Source organism: Verticillium nonalfalfae (assembly GCF_003724135.2).
Source record: "Verticillium nonalfalfae strain VnAa140/NRRL 66861 chromosome Unknown scaffold_12, whole genome shotgun sequence".
In the NCBI taxonomy this organism is placed as follows: Eukaryota; Fungi; Ascomycota; class Sordariomycetes; order Glomerellales; family Plectosphaerellaceae; genus Verticillium; species Verticillium nonalfalfae.
The window spans coordinates 232,601-250,368 of NW_021167237.1; the positions used below are offsets into that span (position 1 = coordinate 232,601).

The 17,768-nt window shown below is 56.8% G+C and overlaps 5 protein-coding genes across 5 annotated transcripts; 1 reads left to right on the forward strand and 4 right to left on the reverse strand.

Annotated features, from left to right (window-relative positions):
• Positions 1–333: 333 nt before the first annotated feature.
• Positions 334–2,242, reverse strand: D7B24_001113 (uncharacterized protein; the record flags this gene model as incomplete). Its single annotated transcript, XM_028635358.1, has 5 exons — positions 334–1,219; positions 1,285–1,425; positions 1,477–1,644; positions 1,716–1,770; positions 1,843–2,242. The coding sequence occupies 5 exons, from the start codon at positions 2,240–2,242 to the stop codon at positions 334–336; spliced, it is 1,650 nt and encodes a 549-aa protein (XP_028498033.1).
• Positions 2,243–3,308: 1,066 nt separating this feature from the next.
• Positions 3,309–3,980, reverse strand: D7B24_001114 (uncharacterized protein; the record flags this gene model as incomplete). The annotated part of the gene is made up of 1 exon (XM_028635359.1): positions 3,309–3,980. One exon carries the CDS (start codon positions 3,978–3,980, stop codon positions 3,309–3,311), a length of 672 nt encoding a protein of 223 aa, XP_028498034.1.
• A 1,614-nt stretch (positions 3,981–5,594) lies between these two features.
• Positions 5,595–6,628, reverse strand: CEL1_1 (Esterase/lipase/thioesterase; the record flags this gene model as incomplete). Its single annotated transcript, XM_028635360.1, has 6 exons — positions 5,595–5,638; positions 5,696–6,009; positions 6,071–6,324; positions 6,380–6,417; positions 6,448–6,472; positions 6,527–6,628. 6 exons carry the CDS (start codon positions 6,626–6,628, stop codon positions 5,595–5,597), a joined length of 777 nt encoding a protein of 258 aa, XP_028498035.1.
• A 2,857-nt stretch (positions 6,629–9,485) lies between these two features.
• Positions 9,486–10,780, forward strand: D7B24_001116 (uncharacterized protein; the record flags this gene model as incomplete). The annotated part of the gene is made up of 3 exons (XM_028635361.1): positions 9,486–9,600; positions 9,667–10,657; positions 10,714–10,780. 3 exons carry the CDS (start codon positions 9,486–9,488, stop codon positions 10,778–10,780), a joined length of 1,173 nt encoding a protein of 390 aa, XP_028498036.1.
• Positions 10,781–11,377: 597 nt separating this feature from the next.
• On the reverse strand, positions 11,378–15,755 carry D7B24_001117 (uncharacterized protein; the record flags this gene model as incomplete). Its single annotated transcript, XM_028635362.1, has 4 exons — positions 11,378–12,012; positions 12,078–14,519; positions 14,573–15,500; positions 15,597–15,755. The coding sequence occupies 4 exons, from the start codon at positions 15,753–15,755 to the stop codon at positions 11,378–11,380; spliced, it is 4,164 nt and encodes a 1,387-aa protein (XP_028498037.1).
• Positions 15,756–17,768: the final 2,013 nt, after the last annotated feature.

Sequence of the window (17,768 nt, forward strand, 5' to 3'; positions counted from 1 at the left end):
CATACACTGCCAGGAGCTTTCTGGCCTCAATATGAGCAAAGCCTGTATTTTCTGCTGACGGGACGTCGGAAAAGGAACATCGGGGTGTGGTCAGCCATCGGGAAGCGGAAAAGGAGACAGCATAGAGCGGGTGCATCTGTCTGGGATAGGGGATCAAGGCTGGGAGTTGGACGAGGGCTGATGGAGCGGATGACCCCAGGTTGTGAGCAGTTGTAGGTACTCGAAACCAAACTTTGATTCGGACACAGGAGCAAATATCCATCACTCCAGGCTTTCATTTACGTAATAAAGGTAAATCAACCAAGGAGAAATCTAGCCATATCTACTTCAAGATCACGCATAGGTGGCGAAGCCTACCAGGTCAGGGGCAAACCGCCCCTGAGTCGGAGCCGTGAAGACGACCTCGTTCTCGTCTCCAGCCACGAACCCATCAAGCTCTATCAGCAGACGTCCAGTTTCGAACCAATCACCACCGGCAAGAGGGAACGCCCACCGCTTGCCGCCTGCCTGGTTGACGCTGACGGTCAAGTTCCTCGAGTTGGACTCCCAGTCGCCGATGGTGTGGTGGTAGTCGTAGTTGATAAAGTCAACCCCGACACGCAGCGCACCGTCGCTCGGCGCGCTGACACCACGGAAAGTGACGCTCGCATCGCCGCCAATGTTGCCTGCCTTTTTCTGCACCGGCGCGCACTCATCGGCTTGACAGTCGACAAGCCTCGCGCCGCCGGCGAGGGTGGCGTTGGCGATGGAGTAGTAGTCCGCCTCCTTCGGAGCGGCGGTCTCCACAATGTCGCTGAGGACAAGGAGACGGAGTTCGTGTGGCGCGAGCTTCACTTCTTGCGTGCCAGTGATGGCCCCGTCGGCGTGCGCCCATACATCGCGTGTCTTGGCCGACGCCACACCGATGAGGCTCAGGTCGACATTGACGGTCTGCGTCTCGTTCTTCCAGTTCGCGATACCTAGGGCCTTGCGTCCGCCTGAAAGCTCGCCGGCCCAAATGTCCCACTCTTCCTCCGTGTAGCGTATAACGAGCTCCGCCGCCTTGGCGAGGGGATCCTGGTTGATAGCGATGGCCTCCTCGTTGGACATGATCTTTAGGGACTCGGCAGGGATCTCGGCGCGGTCCATAACGCCACCGATGAAGAGGGGCGACTTCATCAAGGACCAGAAGCCGAAGTGGAAGCGCTCTTCCTCATAGGACAGCGCACCGAGGCCAATGCTGCTTCTCGTCAGCGTAGATCAACCTTGGATGCAAATGGCAAAGATGCCCGTTCCTTCACTTACATGAGCATGTCCATGTCAGCAAACGCACCGGGCCCCGTATGCTTGGCATGCGGGACGACCTGGTTGGTGATGCGCCAGATAGCCCTCCAGGCGTTGAAGATGTCATTGCTCATCCTCCACGTGTTTCCGAGTGGTGCGGCCCTGGGAACCTGTGAGCGCAAGCATCTAGACCCCCGGACGAGGGCTTCTCACCAGTCGGGCACATTTTCGCCGATTCCCCACTGGCAAAGGAAGTACTTGATGTCGCGGCCGGCCTTGTGGAGCGCATCGGCCATCTTGACGAAGCGGTCCGGACTCTGTGCCTCGGCCGATTGCCAGTCGACCATCTCGGTGCGCGAGGTTGCATAGCAGTTGTCATACCTGGGGTGAACACAGTTAGCATCTGCTGTACGTTTTTATTCATCTCTTGCTGCTGAGAAGCTTTTCCGTACTTGAGCGAGTCACCACCCCATTCGGCAAACGACTGCGCGTCGATATCCTCGTAGCCTGCAACACGTCAGTCCTCTTCTCGCTCATCCATCCAGTCGCGAACACGAAGGGGGCGTGCTCAAGCCTCACCCAAAGACGCGGGGATATCAGATGATCCGCACTGCAGGTACCCCGCCCCGGAGTAGAGACCAAACTGCAGCCCGAGGCCGTGGATGAAGTCGCCGAGCTCGACAGGCCCGGACGGGAACAGCGTCTCGTTCCACTGCAGCCTGCCCTGCGCGTCGCGGTCGCGGGACGGCCACCCGCAGTCGACGGTGACAATGTCGTAGCCGAGGCCCGCGAAGCCGAGGTCCACGAGACCCTGCGCGTTCTGGCGGATGATGGCCTCGTTGGGGAAGCAGTTGTAGCGGTTGTAGCTGTTCCAGCCCATGGGCGGCGTGGGCGACTTCACGGTCTGGGCCTCGCCGAGGCCGAGCGTGAGGGCCCATGCCGCCGCCGCGAGGGCCGTGGACGCTGTGTTGGGAGGCATTTGCGGGTGCGATGCTGCTGCTGCTGTTGTCGGTCTTAAAAGCGAGCCTGTCTGTGGTCGATGATCGTGTCGTGGCCGTGACTATTACCATGTTCAACGTCGTCTTTATAGAACCGAGTGCCTTCCGGATCCGGGCCGAGAGTCGCGATCGAGCAGACCTCTCGGTGCAGATGTGCCACTGCAATACCTCTGGGGTCGGCGGTCTTCCGAGCCCCAGGTGGAAGGAGATTGGTGCGCATGAGGACAGCGGCGATGATCACTGCCCGTTCTTCGCAAGCTGTCCGTGATCGTCTGGGGTTGTACCTTGCCAGAAGGTGGGATAATGCGGGGATCGCGATGCGACCTCATGACGCGGGGAAGTTTCCCCCTCGGTCTCTCTCTCGCGTAGCACGCCCACAACAAGACGCGATCGTACCAATCCGGTGCTTTACCGTCGGACTAGGTGCGCAATTCGTATTTCATCTGCCAGCACTACAAGACGACATGCAACGGGCGGCTGGCAGAGGGGCAAGAGTGCGACGGCGGATCTTGGCAATGCATTGAAGTCCAGAGGACGCGCGCTGTTGCGTTGCATCCCGTATTGCAAGACGCGGCCCAATGGCGACAGTTTGTTTTCAATCCAGGGTTCTTTCTTACAGTGAGAAACGTTCGATCGGTCGAATAGGCATGGGGGGGGTTTTGTACGATGGCCTCATACTTTTTAACCTTCAACCAAGCATTCCGATCTGACGTCTTGCAGGCCTGTCATCTTCACGATAAGCGATTTTGGACGACATGGTGCTTATTCGCAGGCGAGGAATGTGCGGCCCCGATCCGACCTTTGCTCTAGTGAGACATGTCTGTCTCGACTGACCAGGGGTCGGCATCAACACCAGCATTTCGAACACGCACGGCATTGCTAATATGCACGACGAAGTGGAGGGTACAGTATGTATTACCAGCTCGAAAGCCTGTCTAAGTTGGCCTTTATGCTTGCAGGCCATGCTGCTGTCCCAGACATGCCATATCTATCATGAGGCTCAAGTAAATGACGAGAAACGAAAAGAACGCTGTGACGTCAAGCTGCCTAGAGAAGGGCGGCGATGAGGACACCGGCGGCGACACCGGCCATACCGGAGCCAACACGGCCGGCGGCAGCGGTAGGGAGACCGATGGGAGCGGTGCCGGTAAGGGTGGGAGGGAAGAAGGAGCCGGTGCCGACGGCCGTGGTCTTGGCAGACGGCTGAGGCTTGGGAGGCTGCGAATGGGGAGGGTTCTGCGTGACCAGGGTCTTAGGGGGGTGGCTCTCGGTGACGGGGCACACGGTGGTCGAGAGGGCAATGGTCTCGGTGGTGACGTGGGTGCCGCCGGGGCAGTTGGGGACCTGGGGAGGGCACGAGGTGATGGTGCGAACGTTGGTCATGTAGACAGTCGAGGTCGTGAACTGCGTCGGGGTAGGGGTGGTGGTAGGCTTGGTCTTGTCGGCCTCGGACACGGGGCAGACGGTCGTTGAGATGGCGATGGTCTCAGTTGTGACGTGATGGCCGCCGGCCGGGCAGTTGGTGACCTCGGGCTTGCAGGAGGTAATGGTGCGGACCTTGGTGGCGTAGACGGTCTGCGTCGTCATCTCGATAGAGCTCGTGACGAGTCCCTGCGAGCCGATCACGGTGGTGTTCGAGTACTGCTCACCGTACTTGTGACCAGAGACGGCAGCGACCTGGAGGGCGATAGCGCCGAGTCCCATGTAGAAACCACGCATCTTGACTGGTGGGGAGGCTGGTTGTGTTTGGTGGTTGGAACGAGCGTCGGTGACTGAAAGTCGAGATGAGAGACGGTAGTGGTCAGAAAGAGTGACTGGTGCTATAAAGAGGCAGAAGAAAAGGTGCAAGAGTGTTCGGCAAGGCGCCCCTTTTGAATGCCGCGAACCGTCGAACTGTGATGGTGACCGTGATATTCCATGGTGAGCTTAAAGCATGAACTGTGGACGTGGACAGCAGGCCAAGGCCGGGGTGGGTGCTGGGAAGGGTGGATTGGGGGGATACGAGAGGGCAGGCCCCTGTGCCGGGAGCCGAGATGCTGCGTCTGATGGGTGATGGGCCATGACTGATGTGCTCCGTGGTCGAAACGAGGGTCTTGTCATTTCTTTGTTGCTTGTTGTCGGGCTCAAGGTTCTGATGGTCGTCTTCCGTGCGGTGTGAGGTGTGGGAAGAAGACGTGCACAGGGCGCAGAGGGGTTTGATTTGATAGACAAGAAGTGACCAGACAAGAGAAGAGTGTCAGCAGGCAGTCGGGAAGGTGGGGCGATGCTACTCAGGGGAAGAGAAATCCAGGGGAAGGTTCGACTGTGCTGGTCGTACCTGGCGAAGCGGAGGGAACGTCAGGTCTGAGGGGAGGGGCAGGGAGTGTCGGCCTCTGTCGAGGCTCTCTTGCTGTATGCACCTCGGAAGCCGAAGCAAAGGAAGGCACCGTGGGAGGACCCAGCAGGCTCATCTGGCGGCGGCTTCTTCCATATGCAGGGCCTGCTTCGCCCCCCCCCCCCCCCTCCTCCTGGCCCCTGCAGAATGCTGCCTTACAGCGCAGTCCACACCAGGCACCCGCTATTTTTGACTTTGCCCGAAGTCACCTCGCCTGTCGACCTATTCTTCGTCTCCCTTGCACACGAGCATCAATTGTGCTGCTCCCTTTTCATCCCTTTCTCATCTCGAAGCATCGAAACCTCATCATGATACCGTTTCATCAATTTTCTGGCTCAGAGTCCCCTTTCCCCATTTCGTTTCCTCAAAGTTCAACCCACCTCCGCAGCCCATCCAAACGCCGGCTTTTGACCCTGCTTGAGCTCCCTCGTATCAATTTTTGCTGCTATTTTTCGCTCCCGAGACCGACAATATAGTGCTAGGCCGCCCCGTATCACTACAACTCGCACCTCCACCGGGGCTGACAGCTCGCAGGCCGGCTGAGAACCCTCTGGACTCGGTACACGGCGTCTAGCGCATGAGCTTGATGGGCCCCCTTCTGCTGTGAATGGCTGAACACTGTTTTTCTAGCGGCGCTGTCGAGTCTGTGCCGACATGAGCCTCATTTGCTACGAGAACCTTCGGTGCTGCCATGACGTCGATCACACGCATCCTAGAAAGGGGTCATCGGCATCGCGGCATTGAAAAAATATTCTCAGACTAGCGCAGAGGGTAGGTGAGCAGGCCGCTTGTTGACCTGCTTGAGCACACATCTGGACCTTCAACCTCGTCACGGGCTCCCGGGTACACGCGACGTCAATGCAAGAGCTCGACTTTGACGCTGGCCCCCCCGATCTCGCTGCCTGTCTCCGCTACCCTTGCCGCGTCATCTGATCTCTTCACTCTCGCTGTCCAGGTGTTCAACAAGTGAAGACAGCTGGGCCAGGGATTGTGTATTCGCCCGCTGCACAAATCAGATCAGATACAGCTAGCAAGGGGGACAATGGTAGCATAGACTTACGCAAATAGGCATTAAAAGTAACTCCTGGGTCATCAGCAGCATAAGCACCGGGAAAGCTGACAAGATCCGTCGGGACAGCGGTGCCCAAGCCGTTGATCTCGAGCTGGTGGCAGTTGGGGTAGAATTGGACGCCCGGGTACGCAAACGCCGCATGCAGCGCAATCGTCTCATGGCGAACCAGGTAGTGTCCAGGCTGTAGGCAGGCTGGAACCGTGTACTCGTATTCATAACCCTCTGTCATGAGCGGCGAAGAGCCCCACTCGTTTGACGTGCTGCTCTCGCGACCCTCTTCCTGAATCTTGAAAAAGACGGCCCTACTCTTTTTGTCAGAAATGTCTTCCTTCACTAGAGAGGCTCGACATCCCAGGAACTCACTCTTCTGCCGGCTCCCAGTCCTGGCAGCCTGTATCAGGGCAACGCGCCATGTAGGTGATCATGGGTCCCACGTGTGAGTCTGGCCACAGCGTCCACCGCAGCTTAACTGTTGATCCGGCCTCTGCTGCGGCATGCAGCTTGGCCGGTGCCGATCCGACTACCCCGCCTGCCGACCAGCCTCCGCATTGCAGATCGATCGAGTTGACATCCTCGATAGGACCATCGCCGGCAACCGGGCGTGACACGCGGTCGGGCTGCGAGAAAAGGGTAAGCTCATGTCAAGACGCAGCAAAGCGGCGCTCTACGTACCGCAGGGTTCAAGTAGGGGTCTTGGTAGGGCTTTTCCGCTACGTGTCAGCTCGAGTTCGGAGACGTACCCGGAACGCAATTCACCTGATAGAACTATTCGACGAGGAGTCAGCACTCAGGCTCGGAGGGCGACACAGGAATCAGTACCTTGTATTCCACGCCGCCGATGCTGGCGGTATCAACATAGCCGTGGCCCGCAGCCAAGGTCGCCAGTCCGAGGACCTCGACTGCTTTTGTGAGCTTCACCATCTTGATGACGCCTTCGTTCGAAGTTGGGTCTGTCCACAGAAATCTCGCCTCAAAGCTAAAGTCTGCTATAGTGGTCGAAAGTAAGTAGCCGGCGCCCTCAACGTCTTTTATACCACCCGAATCAGTGCCCAGCATCCCGTGTTCTAAGGTCATGAACCCGTCGGCTCAGGCAAACAGCCGCGCCGCGCCGCCAAGCCGCCTCATCGCATTCAACGGCCCCACCTCCGCGTTTCGCTACCAAAAGGGGCCGTCCGGAGTCTCTCACTGCGCGGCATGCCCTCCGGCTGTCGTCATGAGAGGCACGCGGCGCACCAAAGGGGGCCCTGTGTAATATACATCAGTGGGGTTCGCCGTCCGATGACCCGGCCCCGATGTGGGATTGATCGGCGGCATGGTCGGCAAGGGCCCGATGGCGGAGTGGGTATGCCGACGGCTCAGCGAGACAGGCAACCGAGAGTACCTACGACACGTGAGGTTCCGATGCTGCAGCCGATGAAGGGCGCGGTGCTGCAACTACTGAAAAAATGAGGCTTCTACAGGAATTTCGGGCGCGTCTTTGTGAATCCTGCTTGGGATTGGTACATGTTCAGGAGAGTGTTCCGCCACGTGCTTGGAAGGACAGGAGCTTCAGGCAATCAAGTTGCCTGCCCTCCTTGCTCGACCTTTGGGTCCACAAGAGGTGCTCAGGCTGTGTCAGAAAGTCAGGCCGTTCTGGGTCATGTCTATCTTTTGCTCCGAGACTGATAATAACGTTGACTGAAAGATTGCGATTCAGGCCCTTTCAGCTCTTAACCAGGCAGCAAAGAAGCAACAGCCGCAGCCAGAAAAGGTACAAGCAAAGCTGCGTATATAACCTACCCGAGAGACAGGAACACCACATTTCTGTGCTCATCTAGGATCTAACAGCTGTGCCTGGATCTGACTATGCCGTCCAAAAACACGGCAAAGTGCCCAACTGAAATCGAAAGTACTCATCACCTCCAGTTTGTCTCATTGACACGCGTGTAAGTCCTTGAAGTCAAATGCATTCACAAACGAGATGGCTCAAGAAGCTTGAATCTAGAACGTGCAGTAGCTTTGACGATGCTTTTTTATCTTCAGATCCGTCACTAGAAGCAATGATCGTGTGCTTAAGGTCTCTGTATTGACCGATGCGTGGTAACGCACGAGTCTGGCCCTGATGATTGTCAGCTCAGTTTCGTGAGTGTCAAAGGTACAGGGCAGTGCCATGAAGAATGACGTTGAGATTGTTACTATATAGAAGATTGGGATGACTGGAACTTGAAAAGACAACCGGTCTTCCTATGGAGAAGGATAAGCTGAACAAGGCAAGCTGTGCCATACTCATGCTTACGTTTCGGCGCAACCACATCTCGGATAGAGTTTCTCCTAGGTTAACCTTCTCACCTGTGGAAGGTGTCATCAAGTCAGTTTCACCAGCAAAATTGGCCGATGAAATAACAAAACAAGAGGATCAGTAGAGAAAATTTCAAATCCAGAAATGACCGGCCTGACAGGACGAAGTCGGCCCCATCGATCTGGCGACTGCGCGGGCAGCTATCGAATCCTTTGCGTGGCGTCAAATTTTCCACTCTATCAGGGTCTACTCTATTCCGAATCTTGCAAATTATTGTTGACGTCAAGCCTTTCAATAACTGCTGCTTCTGAAGATGCCAGTGCTGTCGCCTCCTGTGGTGGCGTGTCCGGAGCTGGTCAAAGACATTTCCGCCAATAACGCCTGCAGCTGAGATCATCGAGAACCAAGCTGAGAGCATCTGTGGGAGAGAACATACTACAATGCGACCCTGTGATGCCTTGCCTGCACTGCTGAGTTGCCATTCTCGGCGCCTTGCAACACTGGCGAACAAAAGCTGATATGGTCTGCATAGGGAGACCTGGTTTGTGTAGCGTAGCTTGCGCCCATTCTTAGCGATGAACAAACACGAGATCCAAACCAGATAATCCTGACGGCCCGGCGTGGACTGAATGGGCCCATTGTGAAGCCAGCAATCGGGGAGGCATTTACAGGCAAGAATCAACAGGTTTGTCAGAGAAGACCGAGGGGAACGACTATTTAACGCTTCTTGGCGTCGTCCCCCATTTGGAGCTCAGCGGCCGATTTGGTTGTCTTGGCATTGGCAGAAGGCGCTACACTACTGTATCTGAAGCAAATCGGACTTAAGGGCATGACGAGAACCGAGATGAGGGTAACTTGACGGGCAGTTCCCCTGTAAAGAGCACTTGTTTGCTGGCCCCGATCGGGACACGGAGACAGTCCCACGCGGCCCTTGCGGACTAGCCGCAGGGGGCGATTGGCGGCATTGGGAGGAACTCCGATGCAACTCCCGAACACATGGCAGGTTTCTCCACGCGTTTAAGTTTTGGCTTGCAACCCCAGGTTTACCGAACATGCCAAGAAGATAGTGTTGGACGAGATGCGGAGCTGTTGAACGGTGGTAGGTCAAGACACCCACAAACTCCAGCACTGCCTCGTTGAGGGGTTGCTGGACATGTTTGACTGAAATATCTGCCAGTCCTGAAATTAAAATGAAGAAAGTGGAAAAGGAGTTTTACGATCCGAGGTGTCTTGAGTGGTGGGAAATCCGAAGAGAAATAGATGAATGGGACAACTTGCTCAATCAGATTGTCCGCAACATTCACTGTGGCTTGGGGGAAAACTTGACAGGAGGGTCAAGCTCAAGGAGGGACATAAAGCCCGCGTCTGCCCATGGAGTTGAAGTCCTGTTCTGTAGATCTTTACCTCAACATTGTTTTCCCACATAGGATCTGCAATCGTGATCGACCCGAGACCCGAGCCCGCTCTCTCACATCGTCCCAGACTTTCACAACCCTTGCAATGGAGCTGAAGAACCTAGCCCTTATGGCCTTTTTGGGTCTGGCCTCTGCTCAACAGCAGCCCTATGGCCAATGCGGTGGACAGGGCCACACCGGCCCGACGACTTGCACCTCTGGTTTGTACACCTGATGTTTCGGAAGATTTGAGCTTTTTGAACCGCTGAGGCTGACATCGACTACAGGATGGACCTGTGTGGTCTCTAACCAGTGGTACTCACAGTGTCTCCCCAGCTCGAGCAGCCCTCCCCCGAGCAGCCCTCCTCCGAGCACTCCGCCGCCAAGCACTCCCCCTCCGAGTACTCCTCCTCCGAGCACACCCCCTCCGAGCTCGCCTCCTCCTTCGAGCGGTGGCAACTCGTGCGGACCAGCTCCCATTGACCAGCTCGTCGGCTACGGTGCTGGCACCACGGGCGGTGGCAGCGGCAGCGGTGTGACTGTCACTTCTTGCGCGGCTCTCAAGACAGCCATTGCTAACGCTGGCGTCATCCGCATCTCCGGCATCCTTTCGGGCTGCGGCCGCATGGACCTTTTGGCTGGTACGAGTGTCATCGGTGTCGGTGCTTCCTCCGGTCTCCGTGACGGCGGCTTCCGTGTCCGCCGCACGGGCAACGTAATCATTCGCAACCTCGTCTTCCACAACCCCATCCCGGGTGGCGACATTGTGTCTCTCGACCAGGCAGTCCGCGTATGGGTTGACCACTGCGACTTCCGTAGCGATGGTATAGTTGGCGACAAGGATTACTTTGACGGCCTCCTTGACGCATCGCACGCCTCGGATCAGATCACCATCAGCTGGAACAAGTTTCACGACCACTGGAAGGGCTCCCTCGTCGGCCACTCCGACAACAACGCCTCTGAGGACCGCGGCAAGCTGCGCATCACCTACCACCACAACCACTTTTACAACGTCAACTCCCGCCTGCCCTCGATCCGCTTTGGCACCGGCCACATCTACAGCTCGTGCTACGAGAACAACCCCACGTCCGGCGTCAACTCGCGCATGGGCGCCCAGGTCCTCGTCGAGAACACCGTCTTCATCAACACGAACCAGGCCATCGTCACGAACCTCGACAGCGACGAGCCGGGTTTCGCTGTTGAGAGGAACAACCTCTTCACCAACAGCCCCATTGGCATTACCCAAACGGGCTCTTACTCGCCTCCTTACAGCTACACGTGAGTCCTAAAGAATCGCCGTGAGCACAGTAAGGTATTCTGCTGACATTCAATAGTCTTGACCCGGCCTCGTGCGTCTGCGCCCTCGTCAAGGCCCGCGCTGGCACTGGTGTTGTGGCTTAGTCCACCCGCAGCCCCAGCCATCGTTGGGCTCATTGGCGCCGAAACTTTGCGGCCGTCACCAAATGGTCACTGCTTTAGGGGAGGATGATCGAGATTGTTGAGTTGACGGCTCAGTTGGAGTTGGCGGTTTTTGCCGTTTCCCGCATCAGAAGATTGCTAAGGGCTCTCCTGTGGTGGGCGGCGACGGCGGATCAGCCGAGGTAGCGTGTATCGGGCGTCCTTCTTTTTAGTCTCGTTCCAAAACAAAGAATATTGCGCTGGATTTCGATGATGCCTCTCTGTCTTGCCTTATTCAGATTGTTGTCATTAGTTTTCGCCTGTGGCTGTTCGGCTTTACATCAATCAACCAACCATCTGGCCAAAGCTTCGCATAGGACAGCCTCAAACGTGTTTGGCGTCTTCACCTCTCCTAGATAAATCCCTTCGTTTGGGTATCGTAATTGGGCGCTGTCGTACGGCGACAGGGGAATGCCCGTCTGACACCAGGATAATCAATTGAGCCCTTCCAAGCAAAGTGTGAACGCTCTCTATTATGAAGGCATTAAAGCCAGGTCTATCGTCTTTCGAACAAGTACAAATCCCGCAACCTGGATCTCCTTACTGCAGCATCTGCTGCATGGCGTTGATGCGATAGCTCTCCCTTCTCTCCATGAGCTCCGCATGGCGGCCCTGATCGACAATCTTGCCGCCCTCGACGACGAGGATCACATCCGCCTTCTGCACCGTGTGCAGCCTGTGCGTAATGGCCAGCACGGTGGTGCCCCTCGAGGCCCTCTCGAGACCCTCCTGCAGCGCCGCCTCACTCGCGGCGTCGAGCGCGCTCGTGCTCTCGTCGAGCAGCAGCAGCCTCGGCTTGCGCACGAGGGCGCGCGCAATGGCGAGTCGCTGCCTCTGACCACCCGAGAGCCGCTGTGCCGAGGCGCCACACTCGCTGTTGTAGCCGTCAGGCAGCGCCATGATTGTGTCGTGGATGTTGGCAAGACGGCACGCCTCCTCAATCTCGGCATCCGTGGCCTCGGTGCCGGGTGCAGCACCTAGGCCGACATTGAAGCGCACGGTGCCGTCGAAGAGCGTCGGGTCCTGTGGCACCAGGGCGATGGATTCGCGGAACGAAGATGGCAGCGGCTTGAGGTCCTGGCCGTCCAGGGAAATGGTGCCTGTTGTCGGGTGGTAGAGTCGCTGGACGAGTGACATGATAGTACTCTTACCAGCACCTGAGGGGCCGACAAGGCCTGCGGGGGGGGTTTGTTAGTTACACATTCTTCATTTTGAAAGGTCGCGTAATGATTGTGCTTACCGCAGAATTGACCAGGCTGCAAAGTGAAGGAGACACCATCGAGAACAGGCACGTCGGGACGGTTTGGGTATGTGAAACCAACGTTGTTAAACGTAACCTTGGCGCCACGGCTCTCGCCCTTGAAAGGCTGCTTCAGCTGCACTTCGTTGGCGGCCTCGGCATCAGCACCATCGCTGCTTGGGGCGGTCTTGTCGCCGCGGGTCTTGCTCTCGCGCGCCGTCTGCAGCGTCTTGAGCTGGGCCTTGCTGAGATCGCGCCCGGATCCGAGGTTGATGACGTTCAGGATGCGCGAAACAGCGAGGCGGGCCCTCGAAAATTCGGGCGCCAGCGAGAACATGGTGCCCCAGAGCTGCGCGCTGACGAGCATGGCGATGAGGATGATGAAGAACTGCGTCTGGCTGTACTCGCCGCGCATGATGAGCTGGGAGCCCCACCAGTACGAGAGACAGTAGATGAGCGTGCCCATGCTGTGCTGCATGGCGAGCCAGATGTTGGTCGAAGCCGACGAGCGGAAGATCATCTTCTGAGGTCCACGGAGCAGGCGCGTGTAGGAACCCATGATCTCACCCTCGAGCGACAGCGCCGCGATGGTGCGGATCGAATGGACGGCCTCGACGGCAACGGCCGTCGCGTCCGCAAAGGCGCCGGCCTGGCGTTCTTCATAGCGAGCCAGCATGCGCAGCTGCATGATGCCGGCGCCGAGGAGGAGGGGGATGCTGGCGAGACAAACGATAGCGATCTTCCAAGCGATGATGTGGGACAGGATAATGGCGATGAAGAAGTTGACGACAATGGCGAAGACTGTACCGATGGTCGAGCCGCTGAAGCCACCGATGGCCGCACTGTCCTTGGTGATAATGGTGAGCAACTTCGTGGGCGTCTCGGACTGGTGCCAGTCGAGGTCCTGCTCAAGCAGGGAGCGGAAGGACAGAACGCGGACAGCGTAAAGCATCTTCTCGGCCACGACGCCGAAGAAGGACCATGCGACAAAGTTGGCGAAGAACTCAATGCAAGCCAGCATAAAGATCATGCCGGCAAAGAATCGTCCGAGGTCGAGGATGCGCTCGACCGTGTTGGCGCAAGGGTTCAGCGCACCAACAGTGTAACCGAGAATGACACCAGCAGAGGAGAACGTGCAGCCAACAATGGCGGCAGCGATAATGGCGCCCACGAGCCACAGCAGTGACGGACGAACGAGGCGGCCCAGTCCCTTGGTGACAAAGAAGAAGGGCTGCTTCGTATCCAGCTCCGTCTTGGGCTCTTCCTCCTCCTTGTCCTCTTCCTTGCCTTTTTCGGCGGCCTCCTTGGCAGAGGACTCCTTGCTCAGGATGTGGTCGGCAGGGTCAAGCTTCTCCGAGGGGAAGATGTCGGTCTTGAGCGTAGAGGCATCTAGAGAGTCGCCAGAGATGGAGCTGGCCTCGCCACGGTCGACAGTGCCCACAGACTGCAGGCTGGCCATTCGGGCGAACACACCGCCTTCAATGGCCATCAGCTCAGCGTAGGAGCCCTGCTCGACGACCTGACCGGCTTCCATGACAACAATGTTGTCTGCCTTGCGAATCGTCGACAGACGGTGGGCGATGGAAATGACTGTACGGTGCTTGGCGGCGCGCTCAACGGCTTCCTGGATGCGGCGCTCGCTGGCAGAGTCGAGGGCCGCAGTGGCCTCGTCAAGGACTAGGATCTGGGGGTCACGAATGAGTGCCTGGGCGAGGGCGATCCGCTGACGTTGGCCACCGCTGATGAGAGAACCACCAGGACCAGCGACGGTGCCATAGCCGCTCTCGAGGCGCTCGATAAAGCTCGCGGCATCGGCCTGGTCGGCAGCGTCATGAACGAGCTTGACGATCTCAACGGCTTCGGGGCCAAGGGCCTCAGCAGAAGCGCTGAGGTCTTTGCCCTTGTTGCCGAGCTCGGTAAGGTTGTTCCAGTTGAGGAAAGACTTGAGGTGAGCGTGGGCAGGCTTGGTCGTGTTGACAAGACCGAGGGCAATATTCGTCAGGATTGAACTGTTGAGCAGGGTAGGTTCCTGTTGGACGAAGCCCATGTGGCTCCTAAGATTGCGAAGGTTGATATTGCGAATATCTTGGCCGTCGTACGTGATGGAACCCTCGCCCGGGTCGTAGAGACGGCTGATCAGGGAGGCAATAGTTGACTTGCCGCTGCCGGAAAGACCAACAATGGCGGTGTATTTGCCGGTAGGGAACGTCAGGTTGACGTTGCGAAGAACTGGTTGCGTGGGTCTCGAAGGGTAAGAGAAGCTGACATTGTTGAAGGAGATGCCAGTCGAGCCGGGATTCTCGGCAGGCAGAATCTTGCCAGCGTCCGACGTGGCATCGAGCGTCGAAGGGGCCTCGATGTCGTTCTGGAGACGGAGGAACGCAGCCGAAGCACCCCCGAAGAGGGGCAGAATAGGAGCAATACCGCCGAGCATGACGCAAGCTAAGAAGGATATCAGAAAGCTCCACAGATTCGCACCGCACAGGAGGGCTTACCGTCAACGAGCAGGAGAACCACAGTGTAAATATCACCCATCGAGGTGCCGTTGGGGTTTGTTCTGGCCTCGGCGATCATCTTGCTGCCCTGCCAGAAGGCCAACGCGTTGCCGGCATAAGCAATAAAGTACAAAAGACCAGCCTGAATGGCAGCCACGACGGCCTTCTTGATGCCGGCGGTCCGAGCCTCAACCATCAGGTCGGCGAAGCGAGCTTCCAGTCGAGGGCCGGCTCCAAAGGCGTGGACGACTGAGATATTCCGCAGGCACTCGCCAGCCAGAGACGATGCTGTACCGATGGCCGTGGACATGCGTGCCGTATACTTGCCAAAGTAGGCACCGCCAATCAACGACATGAGCATGAAGGCCGGGATCATGGCTGTCAGCATACCGGCAAGCTTCGCCTGCTTGATGTAGGCAATAATGAAAGCGGTGACGAAGAAGCTGATGCTTGAGATGAAAATGCCAACCTTCTCCGAGGTGCCCGCCTGGACGGCCGTGATGTCGCCGTGGAGACGACTAGAGACCTCGCCGGCGTTGGCCCGCTCGTCGAAAAAGGAAGGCGGCTGGCGCATGAGGGCCGCAAGGTAGCGAACGCGAAGTCGCTGAGCAAGGCGCTGGCTGATAACGCCCCAGGCAAGGATGTAGATGTAGATGAGGCAGAAGGCTGCAATAGCAATGATGGCCATCAGGAGAACCTTTTCGTTGATCTCGGACGCATAGGCGAAGGGGTCGGCGGTCTGCGCTTCGGCGGCGCAAGTAGCGTCGTTGAGATCATCGACGAGCTGACCAAAGAGAATCGCCATCAAGGGGAAGGGAGTTCCGGCAGCGGCGGCACAGATGGAACCACCAATGATGAGAGTAATGTCGAGCCATGTCGGGTCGGCGGCGAAGAGGCAGCGGAAGTAGATGGTGAGGGAGTGAAAAGCCTAACGACATTGATCAGATCATGGTGACAATGGCTTTGGCCATCGCTGGGGGTGAGACAATGAAGCGTCGTTGGCATGAGAGGTGGGCTGACGTACAGACTCGCTGGCAGGCTGCTCGATATCCTTTGACTTGACGCTTGTCGCGTTGCTTTTCTCTGTCGGCTCAGCAGGCTGTTGAGGAAGCATCTCGCGATCTTGTTGGCCCGCCACCAAAGGTGGCACGGGAGCCTCGAGAGGCTTCTCTGTGACAACCATTGTTTTGTTGTCAAAATCCTACTCCGGATTGTCGCTCGCAGGAAGGAAATCAATTCATCGAATGCTGTGTGATGGTGTGGACCGCGTCTGTCGAATGCAGGTCGAAGCTGTCCCTGGGAACGATGATGAGGGGATGGCGTCGCGGGGCGAGGCACGAGAAAGATTGATTGAAATCCCGTGAGAAAATAACGTCAGAGACAGAAGCGCGAAGAGAAGCGAGGCAAGTGTAGCCGATCGTAGAAGGGCCAGACGAGCTTATAAGGGAGCTACATGCGTTCGCCGATCGACAGAAGGGACAGCAGGGCTTGAGGGGCCGTTGGCACACATGTGGCCTGAGAATGGCTGCATAATGCCCGTGAGCGACCATCCGATGCCGGGGCCGAAGGAGGCGTGCGTGCCAAGCTTGCCAGGTAAAGGCACACTGGCGGCCCAAGGAATGAGGGAGGTCCCAGGGCAAGAAAAGGCGAGGATCTGATAAAATTTTCAACATCATCTCGGCAGCGAAGCTCATCCCTGTGTGTGGCCGATGATCCCAGTCTGATCCCCCACCTAATAACGCAGTGTTAAGCCCCTTTTGGCCGAAATAGCATCTGATAAGATCATCAGCGCATCTGATTAGATGCTCTGGTGTGGCTCTGAGCCCATCGGAGCCTCGGCGCTAAGGTCGGAGCGGGGGCAGGACGGCCATCTCTTCCCTTTACAGTCTTAGTGGCCCTCCTAGCCAAATGGCGTAGCTTGTGGGACGTGGCAATGAAACCCCTCTTTGCGAATTGTAGCGATCTGGTCGTGAGCCGAAGGCCCCATCACGTGTTTGCTGTGTAAGGTCTCATACGACTGTCGTGGTGCTAATGTTCACTCCAACTGAAGTTTGTAGCTGCTGCTTTCCTATGAGTCTGTGGGGTTGCTACAGTAATTTGTTTTGAAAATTGCGCTTCGCGCCGAGGAACACACATGCTCACTACCATACCCAGGGCGTAATTCGGCTGGCGGTCTCGCTCAAATACCTTTCCGTGAAGGCCAAAAGCAGAAGGGTGGAGATTCAGTGTCTATGAAAAGCTCGGAAACTGGATGAACATTGGAGGGAAACCTGTTCCTTGATATGTCGGTGTCAAGAAAATGCTGGGTGATTCGATCTAGTGCATCCGTTTCGTGGACGAGCTCCATGTGAAACTTGGCATTCTTGAGTCTGGAAATTCGATCTGATCGATAATCACGGAGATGTCGATTGATATGATCAGGAGATGAGTAACGGCCAGAATCATGTCATGTCGTTGAGTCTCTCTAGCGTTGCAAGCTTCTCGCCAGCAAGAGCAGTTCTTTAGTCATGCCGCCTATATGGTACAGCGCATACGAATTCGAGCAGCGCCTTCGAAGCGCTTCAATCCAGGCGGTTAGCAATGGGGAGGCCACGCCAAGATATGCCTCTGAGGATCTTACGCCCATCTTTGTGGAAGTCGTTTTGAGACAGAGCGCGGCAGGGTCTTGGCCAAGGCGGTGGGCCTCGTTCAAGGATGGAATACCCGCCAATCCTCTCGACCCATTGCTGCAAGGAAGCTCCTGGGACTGCTGGAGTAGATACTGTGAAATCTCATATCGTGATTCTCAATAATATGAACAGGAACGGCGTAAAAGTGAATTCATGTGTGTATTTTCCACTGAAATTCATGATCACATGATCAGTTGACAATCCAAGTCAAAAGAAGTTGTGCTGGGGCCAGATCAAGGACGAGAACTCTGAGATGCAATTATGGTTGCATACTGAATCAATATGTATTCACCAATACCCGTCCACGCGAGAACACAAAGAAAAGGCAGTGGCTCGGGCTGCGTCTCTGCTGATGTAGGGACAATCTTTATGATTTCGATCAAACATTTCACTTCATCTTTACCGTATCTTACATGGAATGTCCACAGTCAGCTTCTATCGGACACGAGTAGCCCTCGGGATGTAATTGGGTTGATGGGCAACCCGAACAAGCTCGCCCCTTGGGATGCTGAACAAAGGTCCTTCTG